The sequence below is a fragment of the Argopecten irradians genome, chromosome 4 (assembly GCF_041381155.1).
Source record: "Argopecten irradians isolate NY chromosome 4, Ai_NY, whole genome shotgun sequence".
NCBI lineage: Eukaryota > Metazoa > Mollusca > Bivalvia > Pectinida > Pectinidae > Argopecten > Argopecten irradians.
Window position 1 is genome coordinate 25,319,566 of NC_091137.1, and position 18,008 is coordinate 25,337,573.

Consider the following 18,008-nt stretch of genomic DNA (forward strand, 5'->3'; position numbering starts at 1 on the left):
AAACTTTGTCTGCTCAAAGTCGATTAAAAATACTACAGCGAGAAATCACAATTGAAAAACTACTGCTATGGACATTAGATGAAGAAAAACAACAGCATCAGAAGTTTGTGTATGACTGCGTCACACTGCTGAACACTTATTTAATTCAATATGTGCTGTGACAATTGAAAACATTTAATGTACAGACTCTAGACAAGACCTTGTAACCACATTGGTTGTGTGCAACAACAAGGTACGTTAAAACATCGTGTAAAACTGATGCTAAATAATCAAGTATTTTGTCCAATATAACATACAAAAGCTTCAATCACTCTCCCTAACAGTATCTACACAGGTGTATGACAATAATGATAAAGATTTTCCTGTTATTTAAAAAAGAAACTTTTTGACAACTGACCTACTTAAACCTAAATAATTGAGTGTTCATAAATGACATTCCAGGAAGGTCATTAAGTTATTGAACTCACCGATGGCAAATATAAGCCTACAATCAACAGGACTTAGGTTTGCTTGTACATTAATCAAACTGTCCGCATTTCAAAAAAATGAAGGGCCGAGACATGAATAATTCTCTCTATTGTTATGACACAATGAAGACTTAATGGTTTTGTATTCAAATGTATGACCATAAGACTGAAGGTTTTGGCTTACAACATAATACTTGTAACAAATTAATATTCATACCTGGTACATTCAATATTATGTGTTAAGACAATAATGTGATTATTCAAAATCTGTTAACTCACTGGTGTATTTATTTTTTAGTTCAAAATGTCTTTCATTTATCTACCTTAAATAATCAATATATCCACCAATATTTCAAGGTGTGACCTCTGGTTTTCTTCATGTTCCAATGTTTCAATCAGTAATTCAGATGGGTTCCCCAAAGCATTACCCATGTCCCCAAGTTCCCTATGCTGTTGTTCCAACCTCGAATACGTAGAGATGTATATTATTTTTGTGTCAACTTGAGCCTAGTAATGATTAACAGTCTTGTGTACCAAGAATAAATTTTAGTAGTTTGATGTGATACTCAATTGCATTTTGCCAATGCATGAGTCATGTTTAATACCAATAAACTGAAATTCAATGCTGTATGACTAACTGGCTAATGGGCATTTCAATATGGTATTTGAGGGCTAATCTTTTTTTTTATTTTAAATTCAGTAATATGAAGTATGCATTTAATATGATCAGGATCAGTTTAGAAAATAATATTTATGGTCATTGAATTTAAATAGAAGCATTTATTTAAAAAACTTTTAGTAATTCCTCAGATTACCTAGGTTTAAAAATTTACAAATCTCCTGTTCACCCGATCATTATGTGTCGAGGGGATACACTGCTTAGCAGAATCCTGTGACCTTATCACATTCCATGTTTATGGACATCTAGCACAGGAGTTATAATGTATAAATAAATATAAAACTAAAGTAATTGTTTTTTTTAATATTCTTGCTTCTCAATCTAAGTCAGCACAATTGTGTTACCACTGTGGTCTTGTATAATAGTACACAGAGGGTGATAGAGGAGCTGTGGTTATCATTCAGTTGTGCTAGACAAGCTGTGGTCATCATTCAGATATTTATAAAGAAGAATTAAACTGGCACCATGCAATCGCTAATTTCTTTATGACAATACTTAGCTAAATTTTATAAAGTTTTTTTTTTGAAAAGTCTTTTTGGGGTTTTTTTTTTAAATTATTTTAGAATCAGACATAATCATATTTACAAAATTATAAAGCTCAACTTTATAGTGATAATTTTCATTATCTGGACCGAGGTTCACTCACAAACATTCCTCAACTTTATTGGTATTCCTTTTACTAGCTTAAAATTCTCTATAGAAAAAGCATTTACCACAAGTTAAGGCAAGCTCCTTAAACCTACAGATTTTGTCCTTAACCTTCTGTTATGCTTTTCTTTGGAGAATTTTAAGTTAAGGAATTATGGAATGTTAATGGAGCTGGGCACTCGATATAGAAGTGAGAGTGATCTCCCTTTTCCCTCTCCCTGCTGTCCTTATAGGAGAGATCTGATGGTGTAAACAGTTATAGTCATTATACCATCTCTTACACAATTAAGACGAGATAAACCTGGCCGACCTTCAGTTAGAACGATTTAGAAATTATCCTATTTAGCTTGGCTACAGATACTTGACTAGGGTATATTTATATAACCACGATAATTATACCACACAACAGAGTGCTAAACTTCGAATCATAACCACTGTAATTCGCCGTAATGTGTTGGTACAGATGCATGAAATAATCTACATTAGGATTCACTGAATGATAATGTCATTGGAATGTTTGTATAATTGTCTGTGTCAGTTAATTGATTGTGCTCTATCCCTACCACATTAAGTGAATCATATCAACTTTATTTGAAATGTGTATAATTCTTGTAATGAATTAAAATGAACCTATTTTTGGAGATTTTTTCGATCAATTCTATCTTAGAAATTCTCTAGTGAAAGTTATATTCTCTGAATTCAGATAGAAATAATTATAGTAGCTTACCCCCTCAAATGTTAGTGAGCCATCCAATTTTAAAGTAGAAACATAGCAAAGCTTGTCAATAGCTCAAACACGACTTCTTGTACATGCTCTGTAAAATGATTGGGGGGGGGGGGGGGGGGGGGTATATTTACACATGCCTCAGTGCTACCCTGAATTGTGTCTTCCTTGGACATATGGAGGGTGGGGGAATTACTGTAATTTATAATTTGTTTGACAACCAACTTAGATACCTGAAATGCGTCCCTTGAAGGGGTTACTGTGTCACATTAGTGGCTCCACAGTAAGTCGGTGGCTTTTCTCTAAATACTTCTGTTTTTCTCTCGCAAACAAGCCAGAATTTTAGTTGTTACGTCATGACACTGACATTTAAAAGGATAAGAAAACCAAACCAAACTGAATCATAGCAATACAAAATTGAAATGGATTGCATTTTAAAATTACACCTTTTGCTGGCATGATGTAAATTTATTTGAAAAATACCTGATGCATCTAAATCATAATATTGAAACAATAAAGGAAGCCTTAATAGCCATATTGTATGTTAAATGCATGTGCACTTAACTGTTTAAAAAAAGACTGTGTTGAAAGGCTGATAGATAAGGGTTGTTTGGTGCATTGTAAACACTAAAAGCTTTCTTTTAAAATTAAATTTAGAAACATTGCCAGAAACCATTTGTAAATGATATGAAATCTCCTAAACCCTATTAAACTAATTGTTCATGAAATAATCCCAAGTCATGTTTCTGCTTTCCAATTAATGGTTAAGCAAGAATCATCTTTCTCTTTGTTTTAATGAAGGGGAAATTCTGTTTAATCAAATATTGAAGGTTTTATATGGAAGGCTTTGAGAAGAGAAAAGGTACATTTACTGTTTTGAATCCAACAAATGACTCTAGTATCTGCTGTATTGTAAAGTTGTTTAAAATTCAACTTCCTGCCCTCCACATGTGTTTCAATTTGGCTTATGTGGAGCAGTTTTCAAGCGATATTATGTAGATCATCGTTTTGTTATGGTTTGTTAAGGGGGAGATGTATTCCACTATTTTCAAACCTTGGTGACTCCTTAATCGACCATTAATATATAATAAAAATTATCAAACCACCTGGTATATATATATATAAAATAAACTACATCTGTTACAGAATGTTTGCATAGCATTGCCAGTATCAATAAGTTGTCACAAAATTCATCACCAGTGAACTGTCAGGTGTGGTTGTACACATGGTCACCAATCACAAAGTTTCAGCAGAAAAATCTGATGTTTATCATGACAAATCCATAATGACATTTGGATAACATGTGATTTATACATTCTGCCGACAGATTTGTGTATACAAAGATCAAGTGTAGGAGGGATGTTCCGACAGTTAAAGAAAGAAAAAAGTAAAATAAATTGGGATTTGCTTCTCTGTATTTAAATTAAAGCATTAAAAGTCATCACTTATTGCCAAGTTTACCCATTTAGAATGGTATTTTTATCAGATTGGACATGTAAAAGTACATTTTGACACAGTGGCTTTCTGTTTGGGGAGATGAAATTTACCATGAATGTCAGCGCGGATGTCTGTGATGTGATAACCTAGCCATTAGGGTTGGTACTAGCCATTAGGGTTGGTACATCCCCAACACACTGTATATACAGTCAATCGGTATGGTTTTATGTTTTATCTACAGCTACCAAAAACAAAAGTTTTAAGATGTCCTCAAAGTCAAGTTCAAAGATAAGTTCTTATATTTCGTACTTTACTTCAAAATGTCTGCTGGAAATCTTTGTGTGTGCTTTTTTGGGAGTTTCATTTAGCTGTTTTGTATGAACCAAATGCAGAAAGTTGTTTCCACAATCATTAAAGTTGTATGGTTAAAACTTTCGCTCTTTTTGTCATAGTGAAAACTGTTTAAGTGTTATACATATTTTTCTCCGTCTGTCTGAGGTTTAAACTTTCTAATTTTACCACTTTTTATAAAGTTGCAGCACTGGAAGTATCTTTAATTATAAAAGTAAAAAATCTTTTTAACGTGTACACGTGAAAAATAGGCTCGAAAGATGCCGAATCATTCCGTACTCTTCCGAACATCGTCGCGACAATCTCGAAGTAAAACGAGAGTTGTGAAACCAAGAGAAAATATCAACAATTTTTCATAAACAAAATATGTGGTCGACCTCATCAGACTCTATCTACAAAGAAAATAATGCTCGCACATTACAATATTTGATACACACAACATTTTTACGATAATGTGTAAATTGGATGTTTCAAATACTAATCTGTGGACATATACTAGCATGATTTGCTCATATAGGCCAGAAGGAGAACGTAAACAAACACATGTGTGCTTACGCTAGTTACCTGGTTCACCACGTGCAGGCCGTGTCAAACGTCAGTCACGTGATACGATTAGGAATCCGACAAAACCCGAAGTCACTGAACATGGCGGTGATTGAAGGCGCTTTATTCAAAACCAGGAATATATGATTCCTAGATTTCGGCTCTCTTATAGGCCGACATATGCTTTTGGGGAGCTAAATCATCAAGTTACATGTCAATGTTTAAATATCAAATGTTTAAGTTACATATCGTTACAGTGAAATTAGCAGCAATACAACTTTAACCTTTGTGCCCACGTGTCCATTCCATTGAGACAGTGATCACATCACAATTGTGGTGTGCTTAGTTTGTAAGTTTTTCAGAATGACCTTTGGTGCAAAGTTCTTCCTGTATAAATGTCCTCCCTACATCTCCCCATATCTGCGGTTTATTCAAGATAATCATACTTTAGGGAGACCTATACAGACAAAGGCCTGATGTGTCATTACTGTGACATTGTCTTCAACACTAAAATTGTTTTAAATTGAAAATCATTGTTCATTCATTACTGAGAAAGACCTTTATTTCTGTACACAATATCCTGAATTAAGAAAAACACAAAAGAATGCTTACATGTAATATCAAAAGCAAAAGGGAAGATATAATGGGTACTCAAACGGAAATAAACATGGCTGCCAAATCACGCTCGTAACTCTGAGTGCTTTGCTTGTGATAATGAATCATATTTCTCTTATGTCTTTCGTTATAAGAAAAAAAACACTAGTTGTTTCTGGCCCTACTATGATATGGAAGGGGAGTGGGGGGCACATTGGTATTACTTTAGAGTGGGGTGAGGGGTTGTGGGGAGTTGGCAGAGTGGGTATTACTTTAGGGTGGAGTGAGGGGTGGTGGGGAGTTGGCAGAGTGGGTATTACTTTAGGGTGGAGTGAGGGGTGGTGGGGAGTTGGCAGAGTGGGTATTACTTTAGGGTGGAGTGAGGGGTGGTGGGGAGTGGGTATTACTTTAGGGTGGAGTGAGGGGTGGTGGGGAGTTGGCAGAGTGGGTATTACTTTAGGGTGGAGTGAGGGGTGGTGGGGAGTTGGCAGAGTGGGTATTACTTTAGGGTGGAGTGAGGGGTGGTGGGGAGTTGGCAGAGTGGGTATTACTTTAGGGTGGAGTGAGGGGTGGTGGGGAGTTGGCAGAGTGGGTATTACTTTAGGGTGGAGTGAGGGGTGGTGGGGAGTTGGCAGAGTGGGTATTACTTTAGGGTGGAGTGAGGGGTGGTGGGGAGTTGGCAGAGTGGGTATTACTTTAGGGTGGGGTGAGGGGTGGTGGGGAGTTGGCAGAGTGGGTATTACTTTAGGGTGGAGTGAGGGGTGGTGGGGAGTTGGCAGAGTGGGTATTACTTTAGGGTGGAGTGAGGGGTGGTGGGGAGTTGGCAGAGTGGGTATTACTTTAGTGTGGAGTGAGGGGTGGTGGGGAGTTGGCAGAGTGGGTATTACTTTAGGGTGGAGTGAGGAGAAGGGGAGAACACATCAGTGTTACTGGTCATGTCTGACCTGTCCTAGCTGATGTTATATGTAGGTGAAAACATTTATATCTAACTTATATATCTAGTTTGTTTTGGTTTTATCCTGATGTATTTTCTCCTGTACATTTTATCGTGTAAGACAATCGGCCAGGATGTGGGCTTAAGTACTGTAATTGTCTGCTGATGTCTGTCAAGTATACATGATGTAGAGACCTTGATGATGATAGTCGTTAACACCTAAAAACAGGCGACTTTGGCACCATTGCCTAACTCATGAGGTGTTTGTTGTCTAGTGTTGGCCCAATTGGGCTGATTTTCGTTTATGTATTTTACACATGTTGTAAGATATGTCTCCATGTTCAGGTCGTCAGCCCCTTCTGTTAAAAATTGCCATGATAGAGTCTTTAGTCTACCACAGGCAGGCTAATTTGCAGTAATGTAGTATACGCCATCACAATTTGATGTCATATGTCTAGCTATTTTGTTGATGGTTTGTCTACAAACCTTTCATTTAAGGATCTTTTTGTCTACAGACATCTAATTTGTCCCCCATTGTGTAGGTGGGTGGTAACATTATATACATGTCTGTAATAGTTACGTGTCCTATAATTATATTGCCTTTTACTTCTAATTTTTTTCCTGTCACTCCATCCCACCGACTGGCACCAATTACCGAGGAATTTTCTGTCAGTGCATAAAACATCAAGTGGTTCCAGAATACATACCATCTTCTCCTATTTTGGAGGATTCAGGTTGTTTCTTCCTTTTGATCAAGATGGACATTATATTTCAATTTCGTCTTGAATAAAATGATTCAAAGGTCTATAAATACACTTCCTGTTTTAGACTTGAAAATGAAACCTCTCAAGGAAATTTCAAGAATAGGTCTGTGAGGTGGTTGCCAAATTTTACTGTAGGATACATGAGTTGTCACATCCCATCTCTCCACATGCTGAGTATATAGGTTCTGTCAGTTGATATCTGAGTAAATATTTACATGTGGAGGGTAAAGACCTATAGAATATTGGTGACCCTGCCAAAAAAGCTGTTAGGATCCCAGCCATGGTATAGTTACTGGGATTTACCTGCCATATTGAGTCTATTAAGGATACCTTTCTCTAATGACAAATGAAAGTGTATCACTATTGGTAATGATGCACTCTTCTTCAATCCCTCTTCAAGGAGATTGCTTGAAAAGGCCTGACTTATTTTCCATTGCATCCCAACGTGTCCAATATTCATATGAATAATTTCTAGTTTGTCTAATGTTTTGCTATAAAGGGAGATAAACATAATTTGATAAGGGGAGAAAACTGTCAATAAAATTAATCCGTTATACCAGAATTAGAATCTTCCAATTCACTTTTTTATTATTCTAAAAAAACTACTACTTGGTTTCAAAGAGAAATTAACTGTACAATAGTTTTTGGGTATAGAAGTTAACTGTACAATATTTTTTTGTGGATAGAAATGAACTGTGCAATGGTCTTTGTGGAGGGAAGTTAACTGTACAATAGCTTTTGGGGAGAGACGTTAACTGTATAATAGTTTTTGTGTAGAGAAGTGAACTGTGCAATAGTCTATGTGGAGAGAAGTTAACTGTACAATAGTTTTTGGGTCGAGAAGTTAATTGTACAATGGTTTTTGTGTAGAGAAGTGAACTGTGCAATAGTCTATGTGGAGAGAAGTTAACTGTACAATAGTTTTTTGGTCGAGAAGTTAATTGTACAATGGTTTTTGTGTAGAGAAGTGAACTGTGCAATAGTCTGTGTGGAGAGAAGTTAACTGTTACAATAGTTTTTTGGGTCGAGAAGTTAATTGTACAATGGTTTTTGTGTAGAGAAGTGAACTGTGCAATAGTCTATGTGGAGAGAAGTTAACTGTACAATAGTTTTTTTGGTCGAGAAGTTAATTGTACAATAGTTTTTGTTTCGAGAAGTTAATTGTACAATAGTTTTTGTGTAGAGAAGTGAACTGTGCAATGGTCTATGTGGAGAGAAGTTAACTGTACAATAGTTTTGGGTCGAGAAGTTAATTGTACAATAGTTTTTGTGTAGAAAAGTGAACTGTGCAATAGTCTATGTGGAGAGAAGTTAACTGTAAAATAGTTTTTGGGTAGAGAAGTTAACTGTAAAATAGTTTTTGGGTAGAGAAGTTAATTGTACAATAGTTTTTGTGTAGAGTAGTGAACTGTGCAATAGTCTATGTGGAGAGAAGTTAACTGTACAATAGTTTTTGGGGAGAGAAGTTAACTGTGCAATAGTTTTTGTGTGGAAGTTGCTGTCTAACGATTTCCCATGCTATAACACATTGTGTAAAGAGGAAATGTTCTTGTCACTGCTAGAGAACTGGCATTACTCACAGCAAAATTTATTGGAAATGAGTTTTGTCTGATTGGCAATTAATCTTTTATCAAAGAGAGTTAAAATCTGTTACATTTCAAAATTTAGTCATGCTGGTGGGAAAATGATCTAACTACTGAACCAACATTAGAGTTTAACATGATAAAAGGCATTCAATAGGTGCAACAGAACTGAAGCAGTTTTAGACCTGTATAATATAGAGAAATGATGAAGTGACTTAAAGGAACGGGTTGAGGTTTAGTTGGGGATGTTTCTGTAGTAAGGGAACACATGGAGAATTATTTAATTGTGGAGGCAACACTGAGGAGGTCTTCTGGTGTAATGTTAAACATGTACACAAAGTCTCATAATCTAAAGAAATATGTGATAGCGTAACAAAAACACAGAAACTCTTCTCACAGAAGACACACGATCTTGTTGCCTGCATATTTGAAACACTTGTAACAGATGTTATGTGGATGAACAGCATTAAACTCAGGTATTATAAGAGGTCTACTTAGGCAAAGATAAACAAAAGCATGTAACCACTCCACGGGTGAGAAGCTCACAGGCCAAATTCAGTGCATATCTAAACAGTATCCTGTCAACCCTAAGTCAGGTTAAACCTGGAGGGAGGTATTCAGGCCCAGGGGGTGGGGCACTGGTGTAACATTTAATATTATGTTACATTGGAAAACTTCCAGATATAACATTGTTTTTACAGCTGAGGTCATCAACTAAGGTCACATATTGAAACATAGATACAAATAGTGTTAATCAATTAAAACATAGATACAAATCGTGTAAATCAATTAAAACATAGATACAAATCGTGTAAATCAATTAAAACATAGATACAAATCGTGTAAATCAATTAAAACATAGATACAAATAGTGTAAATCAATTAAAACATAGATACAAATAGTGTAAATCAATTAAAACATAGATACAAATAGTGTAAATCAATTAAAACATAGATACAAATGGTGTAAATCAATTAAAACATAGATACAAATAGTGTAAATCAATTAAAACATAGATACAAATAGTGTAAATCAACTAAAACATAGATACAAATGGTGTAAATCAATAAAACATAGATACAAATAGTGTAAATCATACAATTTAAAAACATAGATACAAATGTGTAAATCAATTAAAACATAGATACAAATGGTGTAAATCAATAAAACATAGATACAAATGTGTAAATCAACTAAAACATAGATACAAATGTGTAAATCAACTAAACATAGATACAAATTGTGTAAATCAACTAAAACATAGATACAAATGGTGTAAATCAATTAAAACATAGATACAAATGGTGTAAATCAATTAAAACATAGATACAAATAGTGTAAATCAATTAAAACATAGATACAAATGGTGTAAATCAATTAAAACATAGATACAAATAGTGTAAATCAATTAAAACATAGATACAAATGGTGTAAATCAATTAAAACATAGATACAAATGTGTAAATCAATTAAAACATAGATACAAATAGTGTAAATCAATTAAAACATAGATACAAATGTGTAAATCAACTAAAACATAGATACAAATGTGTAAATCAATTAAAACATAGATACAAATAGTGTAAATCAATTAAAACATAGATACAAATAGTGTAAATCAATTAAAACATAGATACAAATAGTGTAAATCAACTAAAACATAGATACAAATGTGTAAATCAACTAAAACATAGATACAAATATGTAAATCAATTAAAACATAGATACAAATGGTGTAAATCAACTAAAACATAGATACAAATGGTGTAAATCAACTAAAACATAGATACAAATAGTGTAAATCAATTAAAACATAGATACAAATAGTGTAAATCAATTAAAACATAGATACAAATGTGTAAATCAATTAAAACATAGATACAAATCGTGTAAATCAACTAAAACATAGATACAAATAGTGTAAATCAATTAAAACATAGATACAAATCGTGTAAATCAATTAAAACATAGATACAAATGGTGTAAATCAACTAAAACATAGATACAAATAGTGTAAATCAATTAAAACATAGATACAAATTGCAAATCAATGTGTAAATCATAAAACATAGATACAAATGGTGTAAATCAATTAAAACATAGATACAAATGTGTAAATCAATTAAAACATAGATACAAATGTGTAAATCAATTAAAACATAGATACAAATAGTGTAAATCAATTAAAACATAGATACAAATGTGTGTAAAACATAATCAAATGTGTAAATCAACTAAAACATAGATACAAATGTGTAAATCAACTAAAACATAGATACAAATGGTGTAAATCAATTAAAACATAGATACAAATAGTGTAAATCAATTAAAACATAGATACAAATAGTGTAAATCAATTAAAACATAGATACAAATGTGTAAATCAATTAAAACATAGATACAAATGTGTAAATCAATTAAAACATAGATACAAATGTGTGTAAATCAACTAAAACATAGATACAAATAGTGTAAATCAATAAAACATAGATACAAATGTAAATCAATAAAACATAGATACAAATGTGTAAATCAATTAAAACATAGATACAAATAGTGTAAATCAATTAAAACATAGATACAAATGGTGTAAATCAATTAAAACATAGATACAAATGGTGTAAATCAATAAAACATAGATACAAATGTGTAAATCAACTAAAACATAGATACAAATGTGTAAATCAACTAAAACATAGATACAAATGGTGTAAATCAATTAAAACATAGATACAAATAGTGTAAATCAATTAAAACATAGATACAAATCGTGTAAATCAATTAAAACATAGATACAAATGGTGTAAATCAATTAAAACATAGATACAAATCGTGTAAATCAATTAAAACATGGATACAAATAGTGTAAATCAATTAAAACATAGATACAAATGGTGTAAATCAACTAAAACATAGATACAAATGGTGTAAATCAATTAAAACATAGATACAAATAGTGTAAATCAACTAAAACATAGATACAAATGGTGTAAATCAACTAAAACATAGATACAAATCGTGTAAATCAATTAAAACATAGATACAAATAGTGTAAATCAACTAAAACATAGATACAAATAGTGTAAATCAACTAAAACATAGATACAAATGGTGTAAATCAACTAAAACATAGATACAAATAGTGTAAATCAATTAAAACATAGATACAAATGGTGTAAATCAATTAAAACATAGATACAAATGGTGTAAATCAACTAAAACATAGATACAAATAGTGTAAATCAATTAAAACATAGATACAAATAGTGTAAATCAATTAAAACATAGATACAAATGTGTAAACATAAAACATAGATACAAAATGTAAATCAACTAAAACATAGATACAAATAGTGTAAATCAATTAAAACATAGATACAAATAGTGTAAATCAATTAAAACAGATAGATAAAAATAGTGTAAATCAATTAAAACATAGATACAAATAGTGTAAATCAATAAAACATAGATACAAATAGTGTAAATCATAAAACATAGATACAAATGTGTAAATCAACTAAAACATAGATACAAATGTGTAAATCAATTAAAACATAGATACAAATGTGTAAATCAACTAAAACATAGATACAAATGTTGTAAATCAATTAAAACATAGATACAAATGTGTAAATCAATTAAAACATAGATACAAATGTGTAAATCAATAAAACATAGATACAATTGACTAAAACATAGATACAAATGTGTAAATCAACTAAAACATAGATACAAATCGTGTAAATCAATAAAACATAGATACAAATGGTGTAAATCAACTAAAACATAGATACAAATAGTGTAAATCAATTAAAACATAGATACAAATGGTGTAAATCAACTAAAACATAGATACAAATGTGTAAATCAACTAAAACATAGATACAAATAGTGTAAATCAACTAAAACATAGATACAAATAGTGTAAATCAATTAAAACATAGATACAAATAGTGTAAATCAACTAAAACATAGATACAAATGGTGTAAATCAACTAAAACATAGATACAAATGGTGTAAATCAATTAAAACATAGATACAAATGTGTAAATCAATTAAAACATAGATACAAAATAGTGTAAATCAATTAAAACATAGATACAAATGGTGTAAATCAATTAAAACATAGATACAAATAGTGTAAATCAATTAAAACATAGATACAAATAGTGTAAATCAATTAAAACATAGATACAAATGGTGTAAATCAATTAAAACATAGATACAAATGGTGTAAATCAACTAAAACATAGATACAAATGGTGTAAATCAACTAAAACATAGATACAAATCGTGTAAATCAACTAAAACATAGATACAAATAGTGTAAATCAACTAAAACATAGATACAAATGTGTAAATCAACTAAAACATAGATACAAATAGTGTAAATCAACTAAAACATAGATACAAATAGTGTAAATCAACTAAAACATAGATACAAATAGTGTAAATCAATTAAAACATAGATACAAATAGTGTAAATCAATTAAAACATAGATACAAATAGTGTAAATCAATTAAAACATAGATACAAATGGTGTAAATCAATTAAAACATAGATACAAATAGTGTAAATCAATTAAAACATAGATACAAATGGTGTAAATCAATTAAAACATAGATACAAATCGTGTAAATCAATTAAAACATAGATACAAATAGTGTAAATCAACTAAAACATAGATACAAATAGTGTAAATCAACTAAAACATAGATACAAATCGTGTAAATCAACTAAAACATAGATACAAATGTGTAAATCAACTAAAACATAGATACAAATGGTGTAAATCAATTAAAACATAGATACAAATGTGTAAATCAATTAAAACATAGATACAAATGTGTAAATCAATAAAACATAGATACAAATCGTGTAAATCAACTAAAACATAGATACAAATAGTGTAAATCAATTAAAACATAGATACAAATGGTGTAAATCAACTAAAACATAGATACAAATGTGTAAATCAACTAAAACATAGATACAAATAGTGTAAATCAATTAAAACATAGATACAAATGGTGTAAATCAATTAAAACATAGATACAAATAGTGTAAATCAATTAAAACATAGATACAAATAGTGTAAATCAATTAAAACATAGATACAAATCGTGTAAATCAATTAAAACATAGATACAAATCGTGTAAATCAATTAAAACATAGATACAAATCGTGTAAATCAATTAAAACATAGATACAAATGTGTAAATCAATTAAAACATAGATACAAATCGTGTAAATCAATTAAAACATAGATACAAATAGTGTAAATCAACTAAAACATAGATACAAATAGTGTAAATCAACTAAAACATAGATACAAATAGTGTAAATCAACTAAAACATAGATACAAATGGTGTAAATCAATTAAAACATAGATACAAATGGTGTAAATCAATTAAAACATAGATACAAATGGTGTAAATCAATTAAAACATAGATACAAATGGTGTAAATCAATTAAAACATAGATACAAATGGTGTAAATCAATTAAAACATAGATACAAATGGTGTAAATCAACTAAAACATAGATACAAATAGTGTAAATCAATTAAAACATAGATACAAATAGTGTAAATCAATTAAAACATAGATACAAATAGTGTAAATCAATTAAAACATAGATACAAATCGTGTAAATCAATTAAAACATAGATACAAATAGTGTAAATCAATTAAAACATAGATACAAATAGTGTAAATCAATTAAAACATAGATACAAATAGTGTAAATCAACTAAAACATAGATACAAATAGTGTAAATCAACTAAAACATAGATACAAATCGTGTAAATTAAACTAAAAGTAAAAGGTATTCAATGATAGCAAATATCAATTGAGTAGGAAAGTATATGTACATAGACTACTAAAAAGTATAAAAAAAATTTTTTAAAAAAACCAGGTGTTTCAGTAGAGTTAGCGTAATTCTAGGACTGCCCACTTTATTTGTTTGTAACATTGTCTAATATTTAGTTTGTTCGTAACATTGTATAATATTTCAGGAAATTTTGAACCACTAGTCTTCAGGTAAAAAAAATATTTAAAAGAATAAAATGCAAATATTATTTGATATTTTGTGTACTGATATTTTATAGGTAAAGAAAAAATATTTGGTTAGAAAGGGGAGCTTTATTAAAGTATCAATTGCTTTCAAAGGGATGGGAATGCTTATATGTACACATGTCTGGTATTCTACCCGTCATCACTCTAATTACATTTCAGTAAATAACTTTAGTCTACAAATATGCTACCTACACCCATAAAGGCATGCATTGCTTGATATTGGCTATAAGTTGGTGGTTGTTATTAAGCACCTTTCAATTTCACCCATAACTGAATCCTGACATGCCTGTTGCTGATAGAATTTAAAACATAACTACAGATTTATAATGTATAGAATAGTAGAACAATAAAATATTTTAAAACTAAAAATGTTAAATTTTCATAATAGTGAGGGTTTCCCCAATATTCAGAGCACATGGTGATTTTTCACAGACAAATAACTAACTTTATACGTATTATTTTTTTGACCTCGTTGTTTTGGCACAATATGACATTTTCCCCATACACAATGTGGTAGCCAAAAACTACATTGCTGAAGTTTGCTATGATAACCATTTGCTAATTTAATTTAGACCTATTACAGACCTGAGCCCCAGGTATTCTGTACAGTGGCATTATATACTGTTGTGTGTGACAGGTTTTCCTGACTCAACCTGACGTGCAGGTCTCTGAATGTCATTGTCTATATCTTTTTCACACTTCCTCTCTATCCTCTACCTGCTAAATGTACCTATATAATACACTTATGCTGCAGGCTCCTGTTTTTTCCTAGCGTTCTGCAATATTCTGTTTTTATCCAACTCTCTAGATCCTTCTAGCTCCATGTGTAAAATAAGGCCACTCTTCCTTTTCCAAGCAGTTTCCCTATATCAACTCTATATATACTAGGAGCGACTATATAACCTTTAGGGCACTGAGATATGTAAATTAGTCCTTGAACTCTTCCCACTATTTCTATGTTGATATTCCCATGGGGGTAATTTCATGTGTTTAAACTTGTAACTACCTATGAAGAAATTAAAGGTTGAATTTTGCATATTTTGACCTGTTCTTTCTGATGGTATTGTCATATTTTTGACATTTTCAATATTAAAGAATTTGGACTAAAATGGCCGGTAATGGGGGTTCAAAATTGAGAGTCTCAATTCAAAATACGGAGGGTTGACAAGTATATTAATTCCCTTGGAATGTAACACATGAAATATATAAATCTATGTAAGATTTGCAATGCTATGTGATTAGGTTAGTTGACCTTGACCAAAAAGGCAGAGGTCAAAAGTTAATTTCTTCAAAAATAAGGTGATGTCATCAGTCCGTCAAACATGGTAAAGGAGAAATCCTGAGGATTTCGTTCAAATAAATGTCCAAATCTGTTTACAGATATGTATTTGTTTGGAGTACATTCCTAAGTCACTCCTTAGTGTGTTTGTTTACAAACTAAGTGTCAAGAAGTATATTGGTAGAAGAATTAGAAGTTGTCAAGGTTACAGGATCGGTAGATGGATAAGTAACACTTTAAAAGATGTGAGAGATAGAATATATATCTGATAACAGATAGATGTAACTAACTGACCTGCTCACTTTTCGTAGAGAATGTTAAGTATGGCTTAGTGATTAAGGTGTACAGCTACAATCAACCTGCACCTTTTGGTTAGCCCACATTTGGGCAGTTGCCAGGTAACATATCATATATACACTCATATTTTTCTTCTCTGCAGTTTTTCTTTACCAAAATAAGCTAACATGTCCGTAAATGACCGTAATTGTTAATTGGCCGTAAAGCAGGAACAAACAAACTTTAATGACTTAATGACAACACAGCTCTGTAGATGTTGTTTGCTGTGGGGGTATAGTATTTTGTGGTGCTGACACCACATGGTAGAGGACTAGTTACACAACTACACGGTCTGTGATCCACTGCCAAATTCTATTTACAGTAGAAATGTGTTGTTAGGCAGGTTATTGTCGTAAACCGACCTACATTGTACAGCTTACACACATTGTCTACACGTGTTCATCATAACCTTAATCTCTACCTTTTTCTATTGTTGATATACTATCTATATATAAGATCAAATAAATATAGAGAATGACAGGGGGAAATGGAATGTTATGGCATTTATAGTATAAAATTCGTTTATGCATTTGCTAAAGGGAGATCTGTTTGATTTTTGTCCATGCTGAATTGATAGGAAATCACAATTATTTAAGTCATCTAAATATTATCCTATATTATTTACATACAGGAGTTGTCTCCCTTATAATAATATCCATTTCATTCTTCCAGGCAATTAAGATTTTCCCCTCCTAAGATTATCTTTAATGAAAAGTTCCAGTCTGCAGGATTGCTCACTTTTGATATTCTCTCTATGCTTGCCCAACGGAGACTTTTCTATGTAAGACTATATCCAATGTCCTCCCTTGTGATAATTTCCCTGATATTTTCCACAAAAGAGTTTTCTCCCTTTGTTATTATCTCCCTTGTTTGTTCCAGGCACATGGAGTCAGTGCTACAGACTAGGATGTGGTCCTGGCGGGGAGACAACACGACCAGTCTACTGCAAACTGATTAGCTCCAATGGAGTCGTCACTACAACTCATGAATCAAACTGTGGCCACCTTCCAAAGCCACCAGAACGGCAGGAATGTTTCAAGGTGTGCCGCGAGCACCGCTACGAGGTCCGTTGGGCATGGACCCCTTGGGAGCAGTGCAAATTGGAGCCTGGGGTCAAAGTCTGTGCGAAGGGCCGGGGCATCTCATACCGTAATGTGTCTTGTGTGTGGAAGGAAAACGGTAAAGTGGAAAAGGATTCAGTGTGTTTATCATTCGAGGAAAAACCTGCGACTAAAAAACGGTGTGAACTGCGCTGTCAGCAGGATTGTGTAGTGACGGAGTTCAGTCCCTGGAGCAGCTGTGATCAATGTCAAGTTTTAAATAAAACACGGACGCGGAATATTGTTGTGCCAGATTCTAATGGGGGCAAGCCCTGTGAGGATTTCTCTACTTTAGATTCTTGTCCAAACTGTTCGGAGATGTTCTTCCTTTCGGTGGACGCATGGACTCCTTGTGTTGCGTTCTCGTCCGCCGGTACGGAGCAAAATCCAAACCATCCTGTGATAGGTCATCAAACACGTAAAATTAAATGTGTTAACACATTTGGAGCTCTTGTCAATGGCAGGTAAGACTAATAGGTTTGGGTT

At 32.1% G+C, this 18,008-nt stretch overlaps 1 protein-coding gene across 1 annotated transcript in view; it reads left to right on the plus strand.

Annotated features, from left to right (window-relative positions):
* The window catches only part of LOC138321089 (thrombospondin type-1 domain-containing protein 7A-like), a 278,937-nt gene that overhangs the window by 234,761 nt on the left and 26,168 nt on the right, over positions 1-18,008 (plus strand). The window contains exon 7 of the mRNA XM_069264504.1: positions 17,302-17,986. Within this exon, the coding sequence (XP_069120605.1) occupies positions 17,302-17,986 (685 nt within the window). The remainder of the gene's footprint in view (positions 1-17,301; positions 17,987-18,008) is intronic.